The 12,662-nt window shown below is 44.8% G+C and overlaps 1 protein-coding gene across 7 annotated transcripts in view; it reads left to right on the forward strand.

Moving 5' to 3' along the window:
- Positions 1 to 12,662, forward strand: part of NTRK2 (neurotrophic receptor tyrosine kinase 2) — a 182,840-nt gene that overhangs the window by 136,488 nt on the left and 33,690 nt on the right. For all 7 annotated transcript variants that reach the window (XM_083403383.1, XM_083403384.1, XM_083403379.1 and 4 more), the window contains 2 exons: positions 5,311 to 5,441; positions 10,855 to 11,027. In XM_083403383.1, the coding sequence (XP_083259509.1) occupies positions 5,311 to 5,441; positions 10,855 to 11,027 (304 nt within the window). The remainder of the gene's footprint in view (positions 1 to 5,310; positions 5,442 to 10,854; positions 11,028 to 12,662) is intronic.

The raw sequence follows: 12,662 nt of genomic DNA on the forward strand, positions 1-12,662 counted from the left end.
GAACAAAATGTTCAGGCCGTGGCCCATCTCCCTCTGCTTCTCAGGCTACGGATGGAAAGTTGTGACCGAGTTCATTATGGTGCGATAAATCAGCCAATAAACTTGCATGCATTGTCACTGCGGAAGTGTTGGGGCAGCCCGTGTTCCTTAGTGACAGCTGCTTGGCACAGGATGCCGTAATTATCAACAGAGAGAGATTTTGAGAGAGAGAAGAGGAAGAAGAGGAAGATAGATGGGTAGATTTTGAGAGAGGGAGGCTGGGAGAGAGATGCGATTTGGAGGGAAAGGGCATGCCAAGGTGGAGACAGCACAGAAGCATTGTAGGAAGTGTGTTGTTTGGCTGTGGGGCAAAAATAATAGTATGTAAATTATTATTAATCCTACCAGAAACTCAGTGGGTGGGGGGGCTGTGGGTGCAACTTCTGTTCCATTCATTTTGTTTAGTTGTTTATATGTGGGGGGTTTTTTTACTGCATTTTGGTGTTTGCTTTTTATTTTCCTTTTAATGTTTAAGAGAATATTTTGTTTCATTGTTAATTGCATTACTTTAAATGTGAAGTATAGAAGGGGAAGAAATAGAGGCAGGAGAGATTTTACGTTCTTGGGCTCCATGATCACTGCAGATGGTGACAGCAGCCACGAAATTAGAAGACACCTGCTTCTTGGGAGAAAAGCAATGACAAACCTAGACAGCATCTTAAAAAGCAGAGGCATCACCTTGCCAACAGAGGTCCATATATGGTTTTCCCAGTAGTGATGCATGGAAGTGAGAGCTGGACCATAAATAAGGCTGATCGCCGAAGGATTGATGCTTTTGAATTGAATTGATGCTGGAGGAGACTCTTGAGAGTCCCATGGACTGCAAGAAGATCAAACCTCTCCATTCTTAAGGAAATCAGCCCTGAGTGCTCACTGGAAGGACAGATCGTGAAGCTGAGGCTCCAAGACTTTGGCCGCCTCATGAGAAGAGAAGACTCCCTGGAAAAGACCCTGATGCTGGGAAAGATGGAGGGCACAAGGAGAAGGGGACGACAGAGGACGAGATGGTTGGACAGTGTTCTCGAAGCTACCAGCATGAGTTTGACCAAACTGTGGGAGGCAGTGGAAGACAGAAGTGCCTGGTGTGGGGTCACGAAGAGTCGGACACGACTAAACGACTAAACAACAACAAATGTGAATCATTGATATATTTGGATCTGATTCTCATTTGTAATGTGTTGTTTTTTATTTTTCACAGTGTTCTATTTGATCATTTAAGGCAGCTTGAATCCTACTTTAAAATTCCTTTGGAAATGTGAAGCGGTTTAGAAATGATAAGCTGTGATACTGGTGTTGGCTGAACTGTTGTACATTGAGATTTAGGTAGCTCCCTGTCACCAAGTCAAATGGCCAAATATCAACCTTAAACCCAGCATGCATCCCGCCCCCCATATGGTCTGCCACCAGTGGCAAAGTAAGTTTCGGACATTTACTGCACTAGTAGCCTGCTGTATATATTCCCCAGAAAGGCCACAGTTCAGTGGTAGACCATGTATAGAAGGTCCAAGGGTCACTCCTTAGCTTCTCCAGTAGCAGGGATAGTTTAAGATCCTAGCATGAGCACTTGGGAGCTTGACAATACTGGGCCTGATGGGACGTTGTATAAGGAAGATTCATATATTGGAAACATGTGCCGAGGAGGGTGACCAAGTCTTATGAGGAATGGTTGAGGGAGTTGCGTGTTTAGCCTGGAAAAGAGGTGATATGGTAATCATCTTCAAATATCTGAAGGGCTGTCACATGGAAGACGGAGCAAGCTTGCTTTCTGCTGTTCCAAATAACAGGAAAGGAGATTCCAACTCAACTTTAGGAAGAACTTTCTGATGGCAAGAGCTTCGCAACAGTGGAACATACTACTTCTGAAGGTTGTGGACTCTTCTTCACTGGAAGTTTTTAAACAGAGTTTGGATCGCCATCTGGCAGGGATTTAGCAGTGATTCCTGCGTTGCAGGGCTTTGAACTAGATGACACTTAGGATGCCTTTCTTCATGACAGTTCTATAATTCTGTGTTCGCAGAGGCAGGTTCTGAGTTCAGCAAGTCTGTTAGCCTAGTTCTACATTTTCAGGGCCCTCTTATTATGAGTCATATCTGTTGGCATTTTGGAGCCATCACTTCATAGAATCATAGAATCATAGAATCATAGAGTTCATAGAGTTGGAAGAGACCACAAGGGCCATCGAGTCCAACCCCCAGCCAAGCAGGAACCACCATCAGACCACTCCTGACATCTGCTTAAAGACCTCCAAAAGAAGGAGACTCCACCCCACTCCTTGGCAGCAAATTCCACTGTCGAACAGCTCTTACTTTCAAGAAGTTCTTTCTAATGTTTAGGTGGAATCTTCTTTCTTGTAGTTTGGAGCCATTGCACCGTGTCCGCTTCTCTGGAGCAGCAGAAAACAACCTTTCTCCCTCCTCTATGTGACATCCTTTTATATATTTGAACATGGCTATCATATCACCCCTTAACCTCCTCTTCTCCAAGCTAAACATGCCCAGCTCCCTTAGCCGTTCCTCATAAGGCATCGTTTCCAGGCCTTTGACCATTTTGGTTGCCCTCCTCTGGACACGTTCCAGTTTGTCAGTGTCCTTCTTGAACTGTGGTGCCCAGAACTGGACACAGTACTCCAGGTGAGGTCTGACCAGACCAGAATAGACATTTTGGAGCCATCACTTCAATGTGAAAAGCAACTGTGGGGAAACTTCTGCAGCTGGCAGGCTGCATCCTTTACCTGTTGCATCCTCCACTGGCCATTTTGACAAGAGGACGGGGTTGATCAGTGGCGCCTGCAACCGCTGCTTATTTTGTCTGGGCCAGTGGTTGGTTTACACTATAAAGCAGGGGTAGAGAACCTTTATCGCCCTCTGTACCTGTCCTATATCTCATGGGTCAAATGTGACAGGTGGGCGGGACCTTTCAAAGAGCCTTGCTCCAGGAGTGGTTTGCAGTGAAACTCCTGCTAAAACAGAAGCTTTCACTCTTGCTATACAGGAGCATCTGATATAGGGTCTGCAATGCTGCAATGCACTCTATGCGGGGCTACCTTTGAAGGTGACCCGGAAACTACAACTAATCCAGAATGTGGCAGCTAGACTGGTGACTGGGAGCAGCCGCAGAGACCACATAACACCGGTCTTGAAAGACCTACATTGGCTCCCAGTACGTTTCCGAGCACAATTCAAAGTGCTGGTGTTGACCTTTAAAGCCCTAAACGGTCTTGGTCCAGTATATCTGAAGGAGCTTCTCCACCCCCATCGTTCTGCCCAGATGCTGAGATCCAGCACCGAGGGCCTTCTCTCATTGTGAGAAGCAAAGCTACAGGGAACCAGGCAGAGGGCCTTCTTGGTAGTGGTGCCTGCCCTGTGGAATGCCCTCCCATCAGATGTCAAAGAGATAAACAACTACCTGACATTCAGAAGACATCTTAAGGCAGCCCTGTTCAGGGAAGTTTTTAATGTGTGACATCTTAGTGTATTTTTGGTCTTTGTGGAAGCTGCCCAGAGTGGCTGGGGAAACCCAGCCAGATGGGTGGGGTAAAAATAAATAAATAAATAAATAAATTATTATTATTATTATTATTATTATTATTATTATAAAGGGAAGCAGACAAAAATAAACCAGCAACAGCAGCATTGTCATAACTTTATCCTTTTCGTATCATCCCAAGTAACATCTCAAAAACAGGAATAGTTGTTCAGTATAGTTTGTGACATTCATACGTGTGTATGGTCTGGTATTTTAAGTACTAAGACTGCAATCCTGTACATACTTACATGGCGATAAGTCTCATAGAATTCAATGAGGCTTACATTTGAGTAGACATGCCCTGTAAATATTTTTGTAAGCAGGGAAAGAAAGAAGAGCAGGCATCAAAGAAAATGGTGAAGGGTCCAAGTTTTAATACAGCAAGCCAGTTTTATCCTGTAGCAGACAATTGCCCAGGCTCTGATGGCCATATTGCTGCCAATTGTCTTATTTCTCTGTTTAACCTCAGAGCAAGAGTGTAAATCATATTTGCTAGAATGAAACATTTTATTTATCCTAGTTGTTGAATGAAACAGACAGAGTAAGTGGCAGCTTAATTTAAGAGGAGCAAGCGAGGAGAGCCACAGAGTAGGCTGGATTTAATTAAAGGAAGACCTACTTTATCTTCCGAGGTTATATGAATTTCCCCCTCCCCCCCCCCGAAATTTTCTTTGCTGTGCAATAAAGGGGAGCAGCTGTTAAAGAAATGTTAAAAAATGGAAGTGACAGGAAATAAACACAGCCTGTCTTTCAGTGTTTTCCTCCTCTTAATTTATTTCTTGAAGCAGCAGCATTCAGAATTGTTTTTTTCAGAGCTCACTCTGCTGTGGTGATCAAAGACATCCCAGGATGACGGACGACCTTGATCTTGTCAAAAAGAAACACACTTTCCCCCTCTCTAAGCCTTTTCAACCTAACCTGTACACCATTTTAACAGCAGTATCAAAATATTTCATTCTTGTGCCGCACCCTCTGTTGGCTTTGCCTCCCCACATCAGAATGTGGCCCCTGGAAGGCTAACCAGCTCTGATATATTTAAATTCCATTTTATGTATTTTATGTTCAATTCCCCCTTTGTTTGGGGGCAGGGGAAATGTATACCTCATCCATAATATAAGTAAATGGTTACGTCTAACCAGAGGTGTTATGTACTGAAGTTCTCACCCTGGGCCAGCAGGGGGATACTGTAGATAGTTATGCAAATGAAGGATCGAAAGTGACGTTCAGTGATTGGATAGTTTGTATGCAAATGAAGGATCGAAAGTGACGTTCAGTGATTGGATAGTTTTAGAAAATGGCAACAGTTACATTGTTCTGGAGCTCTATATAAGCAGGCTGGCTGAGCTCCTCAGTTCAGTTCTGTTCAGCTTACAAATAAAGAGCTGCTTTGGAAGAATCGCTGTGCCGTCTGATATGTCCGCCCACAATTTAACAAGAAGAAAGCTGAGGAAGGTGTTGGGGCAGATTGAAACGATTGTCAGGTCACATGATTGGGGGGTGGGCGGAGTTTGCTAGAAATGGCCATGTGAGCCTGAATGGTCCTGAGCTCTGTATTAGCTGCTTTGACTTAACATGACCAGGTAAAAAGAGAGGAGTCCTGCTTTGGGGCAGGACTTGCCAAGTCAACAGAGCAAGCAAGCCCTGTTGCTCTCCATGCTGGGATTTTACCTGGCCCCATTTCCCAAAATGCCTCTTTCCTTGGCCAGGAAATTCATTTCTAATCCTTGCTTTATCTTCATTTTGCAGTTGTCCAGCACATCAAGCGACACAATATTGTTCTCAAAAGGGAACTGGGAGAAGGAGCCTTTGGGAAAGTCTTCTTGGCCGAATGTTATAATCTGTGTCATGAGCAGGAAAAGATCTTGGTTGCAGTGAAGGTAAAATGGACCATCTTTGTTGTGGATGTAACGGTTGATGTTTGTTGCCATTGAATTGTCTCCAGCTATAAATGGTTCCTGTGAAACATGGGTGAGGAACCAGTGGCCCTCCAGGTGTTATTGGACTCCAGCTCTCATTGGCCCAAGCCAGCATGGCCAACGGTCAAGGATAATGGGAGTTGTAGTTTATCAACATCCATAGAGTCACAGGGTTCTACCTGCCCTGCATTGTTCAAAGTAGGCTGCTATTAACATCTTGCAAATGTTAATAGGAAGTCAGGAGATTCCTGTGAAAATGCCTAGAAGTAGGTTGTGGCCTACCTGAAACCCATACCCTTTTGAAGGAGAAGCTTGTCATAATCTCAATTTCACATTCCAGTTGCGTTTATTCAGCAGGGGGGGGAAAGCACTCTGTGCAGATGTTTGAAGATGCGCTCTCTCTTGCTTCACGTGCTCGAGAGTTGAGCCCTAGTGCAGTACTGCAAACGTGTTCCATGGCAGAACATTAGTGATAAAGTGCTCCTCCTTGCTGTGGCTCTCATCCCTAAATGGTTTCTTAAAGCATGGGGGATAATTTAATTAGATCTACATTTTTAAGCAAACTTGGTACATGTGAGACCACCTATGCACTTAGTTTGTGTGTCAACCAGTACAGTGGCACCTCGGGTTAAGTACTTAATTCGTTCCGGAGGTCCGTTCTTAACCTGAAACTGTTCTTAACCTGAAGCACCACTTTAGCTAATGGGCCTCCTCCTGCTGCCGCACCGCCCAAGCCCAATTTCTGTTCTCATCCTGAAGCAAAGTTCTTAACCCGAGGTAATATTTCTGGGTTAGCGGAGTCTGTAACCTGAAGCATATGTAACCCGAGGTACCAATGTACTATGTGCCTGGAGAAAAGTACTAGCAATCTAAGAATTATGCTTTTTCTTCAAGTCTTCATTATGTGTTTTTTTAAATGTATGAATTGGTCAGCCAAGGGGGACACACAATTGTTTTTTAAGAATGCTTATTATTCCTTCTTTTCTGAATTGTAAACAATGTGATATCACTTCCTATCTCTTTAAGACAATAGAATCTTGATAAACTATGTGATAAGCCTGTTTACTTTTCAGGAACGGTAGAGGATTACATCTGTTGGCCTCCCCCTCCCTTCTGTGTGTTCAGATATAGAAGGTGTGCCCATTGTGGTTGCAAATCAATGCACGAAGGCTCTGTGAGATCACTGGCCCAGCATTTTTGCAGAGTTCCCAATTGCATGGAAGCATCTACTTTGCTTCCAGTTGTACACATACCACATAGGCAGTGGCGTAGTGTGGGGGGTGCAGGGGGGCCGGCCGCACCGGGCGCAACATCTGGGGGGGGGGGGCGCTTGCACTCGCAGCTCTCTGCCCCTACCTGGCTCACTCACTCTCTCTCACTGCAGTGCTGGCTGTGTGAATCCGATCCAAGCCGCCGGGTCGCCGCCCACTGTGGAGGGGAGAGTGCCAGGCGTGCGGTGCGGAGAGAGAGCGAGGGACTATCTGGGGGAGGGACAGTGCAGCGGGGGGGGGCACAAATTACTTGCCTTGCCCCGGGTTAGGGGGCGCAAATTACTTGCCTTGCCCCGGGTGCTGACAACCCACGCTACGCCACTGCACATAGGACTTTGTCCACACTGATGAACACACAGAAGATATGGGCTTGACCACAGGATGCAGTTTTACTCTCCACCATCACTTTTCACATATTGAGTGAATGCAATTTGCAAGCGTGAGCAGGACTACAGTTGCAAGTTGACAGATCTGGAACTCTGACTTTGTAGTTAATGCATAGCTCTTACTCAAAGTGGCTTTGTAGTTGACAATATTGTTGTCACCTTGATGCAGAGATAAAACATAAGAGCACAAATAATGCAGAAAGATTTTCTCTCTTTCTCTTACACACCCACACACCAATATGTACATTCACCTGGGAGTGAGCCCCACTGAAAACAGTGGAACTTATTTCTGTATAAATACATATAGGATTGTGCTGGAATTTTAGGGGGTGTTATATGCACACATCCTTCAATTCTCCTTGTGGAATATACACTTTGTGACTAATATGTCCATTTCAGAAAGATTTTAGACAGAGGAGAATCTGAGCAAGTTGCCCCAGAAGGCCAAATAATCTCACTTAATGTTCAAGTATTGTCACATTTGCTATTCATTCATTGGATCTTTGACATGCCTCCTTGCTGGTTGCTGGGCAACCCAGAACAGCATTGTGTATACATGTTAGGGAATGGCAGCCGCTGCTTCCTGTGAGAAGACAAAATCTCAAAAGGTAGCATTTTCAGGGTGTGTGGAAGAGAGGGTGGCAAATATTCTAATCTTGTATGAATTAATAGCTTTAGAAGAAAGGATACTCATAAAACATGATTTGATATAAAAAGAGGAAAACACATACAGAGGGAAGCTCTGCTTTGCCCTTAAAAAAAACACAACTTGACTCAGGTTTATTTTTACTTTCAGTTTGTTTGGACAGAGTTTGATTTGTGTGTGGCCATTCTGGAGCCAGCTTCTGTGCAGAAAGATTTAGCTGAGATTTGAGTAACACACAGTCCTGCTATAAGCCCTCTAAAAGCAAGCAGATGGAGAGGCCATGTACAAACTCATAACAGTATGAAGGCAGCAGACAAGATAAGAGAGAATTTGTTGTTCTCCACAGAATAGAATTCTGATTGCAAAAGTGTGGCTTTTGTCTTTTCTGCAGGATATTCCTGTTACACTTTTTTTAGATTGATCTATTAGGGTGGTGTAGAAAAGACTTCAAGAAAAGAAAAAGCGCTAGAGGAGGAATTAAAAGAAAGTACTGTAGCTTAATGGAAGGGGACGCAGGTGGCACTGTGGGTTAAACCACAGAGCCTAGGATTTGCAGATCAGAAAGTCAGCGGTTCGAATCCCCGCGACGGGGTGAGCTCCCGTTGCTCAGTCCCTGCTCCTGCCAACCTAGCAGTTCGAAAGCACGTCAAAGTGCAAGTAGATAAATAGGTACCTCTCCGGCAGGAAGGTAAATGGCGTTTCCGTGCGCTGCTCTGGTTCGTCAGAAGTGGCTTAGTCATGCTGACCACATGAGCCAGAAGCTGTACGCCGGCTCCCTCAGCCAATAAAGCGAGATGAGCGCTGCAACCCCAGAGTCATCCGCAACTGGACCTAACGGTCAGGGGTCCCTTTACCTTTACCTTAATGGAAAAGTGAAGGCTGTTAAAGCCACAGAGAGCAATATGGTAGAAGGCTTAGGGTCTTCTCTATAGTTCAGCACACGGATAAAGAACATGCATGTCAGGGGTGTGTGCTTGTTGATGTTCCTACCCCTAACCTTCATGAGAACATCGGAAGAGATACTGCACATGCATGTGTGGACATAAGAACATAAGCAGAGCTTGCTGGACCATGCCAGCGGCCCATCTAGTCTAGCATCCTGTTCTCACAGTGGCCAACCAGAGACTTGTGGGTAATCTGCAAGCAGGACCTGAGCCCAAACCGTCTCCCCTCCTGTGGTTTCCAGCAACTGGTATTCAGAAGTATTAGTGCCTCTGACCAGAGCCATCATGAATAGTAGTCAGTGATGCCCTCTTTGGGTTTTCTAATGAGCACATATAGATGAGAGGTAGGCCCCGCCGCTGAGATGCTCCCACCCTGCGCATTGATTTTCCCTGAACTGAATTTACCGAAAAGGACTGCAGTTGGGGTGGGAGAGAGAGAGACAAGCAGAATTTTGATTAAGGGAGTTTCTGCTTGTTCTGAAAGGGCTAGATTGGGGACACAAAGATGTTCTAGCAGCAATAATTCTCAAGCATCCACAATCTATCTGGGCTTAGAGACAGTGTGCATTTGGCTGTTTTGACGGACAGTGTACAGTTACCACGGCAACAGCTCCATCATGGAAAACAGCTGCTGCTCCTCAGAGATGAAAAACATGAGTTCACCATTCCCTCTTCCCCAACTAAGGCTGCATTCAGACAGCACTTTGTTCCATCTTCCTGGTGTTTCCTCGCCTGATGATTTTTGCCTTTCATGTGATCTTTCACACAAAGTAAAATCCCCATCTTGGAAGACTAGTCAGAGTTCTAGTGATCATTTCTATGTAGTTTCCAGAAAAAAATCCTTTTGCAACCCTGGAAACCCATAATATCGGAAGGGTTTTATTCACAAAATGAAATTCTGCGTGGCAGTTTGACATACCGTGCCGTGAATCATGGGGGAATGGAAGCACCCAAGCCTGGAAAGGGAGGGGGAGTGTGACATCTCCAATGACATTTGTTGTTGTGTCACACCACACCCACTAGTGTGAACGATATTTAACATGACGTGGTGGTATATCAAGCAAAAAGCCATAGTTAAGGAACATTGAAAATTGGGACAGAAGCGCTAGTACCGGTAAAACTCATGCAATAAACCCCATGTTTGAATGCAACCTGTAATGGTTCTAGGGGTTGCTCGTGCAACCTCTGGCTGGGTTACCTCAGTGAACCTTTCCTGTCCGGGCAGCCACTCGCCCGTGACTGTCTCAATCGCTGGCAGAATCCGTCAGTGGGCGTTTCTTAAACTTCTTCCAGCAAAGAAGCTCTTTGACGCCAAGTCTCCGCCTACTCTCCCTGCGCGGAAGCCTTCTGCGCAAGGAGGGCGTGGGCAGCGGAGGACCCCTTCTCCCCCTGCTGGTCCCCGGCAAGGAGTCATGGGACCGCCTCGCCGATTCCCCCATCTTCCCCCCTTCTCCACTGGAGCTACGTCGATTCTCTTCCCCAGAAGACGGGCTGCCTCTCCCACTCCCGGGACGCTCTCTGGGATCCCTTTGGAGCTTGCTCTCTCCCTCGGACACTGATGGCAGTTCCCTGACACAACCTAAATGTGTTTGGATTTGAGGGTTTATAGCATGTTCCCTCTTTCTCTCTCGCTTACACACACACACACACACACTTCATTTTTTCCTCCCAAGTTGGTAATTTCATTTTCAGTTCTGTGAGAGATTTTCAGACCACCGGGAATTTTTTGCAGCGTGAATACAGCTATATCTGGTACATAGCTTTGACATAGCTGTTCCTTGCAAAATAGTTCCGTTTGGCAACACAGACTGTGCCAAGAGGCTTGATACTTGGGTGCAATGTTTCTGAGGAGGAAAGGTCACTATGTTGTTGAATGTAACAGTAAGTAAAAATGGAAAAAAATATGTATTGCCCAAGAAGAGAACTTGAAAGACAACTTGCCACCATGCAAGTACCTGGTGACTTAGGCTCCCATATTGCCTATGGCATAAGAAATTGCAGAAGGAAATAATTCAACACACAACACCCTCGACGGCATGATTCCTCCCTAAACAAAAAAAGTAGTTGTCAAGTTTCTGAAAGTGTGTGATGTATTTGTCTTAATTTTGTTTGACTCTTTCCTCACAGGCGCTAAAAGATGCTAGCGATAATGCCCGCAAAGACTTCCACCGGGAGGCGGAACTATTAACTAACTTACAGCATGAACACATTGTGAAGTTTTATGGGGTATGTGTGGAAGGAGATCCACTCATCATGGTCTTTGAATACATGAAGCATGGAGATCTTAACAAGTTCCTCAGGTAAATTCATAAAGAAACATCTGCTAATTATGTACAATAGTGGAAATAGCTTTTAGAGAAATAACGTTGGACTAGTCTGTTGCAGCAAACAACAACAACAGCATTATAGCACCTTAAAGACTAATACATGCATTACAACACAAGTTTTTGTGGACTAGAGTCCATCAGGTATCCAACAGTGTCGGCCAATAATGAGAATAATAGCCCAGATATTTCATAACTTGCAAGTTGATGGGTTTCGATTTTGTTTATTATGTGCCACCAAAAGTCATGGCTTAAGTTACTACAGTGGTGCCTCGCAAGATGAAAAGAATCCGTTCCGTGAGTCTCTTCGTCTAGCAGTTTTTAGTTTTTTCGTCTTGCGAAGCAAGCCCATTAGCGGATTAGCCTATTAGCGGTTTAGCGGCTATTAGCGGCTATTAGCGGCTATTAGCGGCTATTAGAGGCTATTAAAGGCTTAAGGGATTAGCGGATTAGCTGCTAAAAGGCTATTAGCAGCTTAGTGCCTTAGAAAAAGGGGGTGGGGAGTGGAAAAAAAACCCCAGGAATCGCAAGGCATTTTCATCTTGCAAAGCAAGCCCATAGGAAATTCCTCCTGCGAAGCACCTCCAAAACGGAAAACCCTCTCGTCTAGCGGGTTTTCCGTCTTGCGAGGCATTCGTCTTGCGGGGCACCACTGTATTTCAGTGGGTCTACGCTGAGTAAGATTTAGTCACATACAACCCTTAGCTTCCAATCCTATGCATTCTTACCTGGGAGTAATTCCCATTTAACACCATGGGGCTTACTCACAGATATATAAAATGTCACACATCTCAGGCTAGGGCTGGGAGAAGCTTCCAGTGTACAAAAGGTAGGATTTAGACCCAGGAATGGGGAACATATGACTCATGAAAATTCTGCAAACCATGGGAAAGAGAAGAAGTATACAAAAAAACAACAACAACTGGTGCTGAAACTATCCAGTCGACTTTAGGAAAGTAGATGTCAAGTGCTGTGAGAGAACATAAGAATTGAGCCATATGAAAACATTTAAAAACGGGGCACATTCTCAAAATCTGGCTCTGTCCTCCATTCCTGTGTTCCAAAACTATCCAGCCTGAGCTTATAGGATCAGCTATGAGTGTATTGCATGGACCACATGATCTGGCACAATTATTGGGCTCCTGGAGATGCCTTTTGGATGCCAAACTTTATTCTGGAATTAGGTCTTTTGTTAGGAAGGGTATTTTGGCAGTCATATTACCTAAAGACCACACATCATCAGTAAATATTCCTCAAGATACCATTTTGAACAGAGAAATCATTTTCACTAGCTAATATTCTAATGGCGCAGCCCTACCCATGCTTACTCAGAAGTAAGCCCTGTTGAATTTCATCAAGCTTATTTCCTGGGTAAGTGGAGTTAAAATTGCAGCCTAAATTAGGGATTGTCCTCACTTCCCCTTGACTTGTTCCTAGAAAGCGTGATTCCAAACGGTTTTGCCTTTGCCAGACAACTTTCCCCCAGAAAACACTCTCTTTAGCACTAAAATCCAGAGAAAACATGATTGACATTTGCTCTGATTCAGCGATAAACAGCAGGTTTTCCTGGGGACAAGTAGTGTGGCAAAGCCCTTAGTTTTGTCCATTTAA

This window comes from Podarcis tiliguerta (assembly GCF_965153285.1).
Source record: "Podarcis tiliguerta genome assembly, chromosome: 11".
Lineage (NCBI taxonomy): Eukaryota > Metazoa > Chordata > Lepidosauria > Squamata > Lacertidae > Podarcis > Podarcis tiliguerta.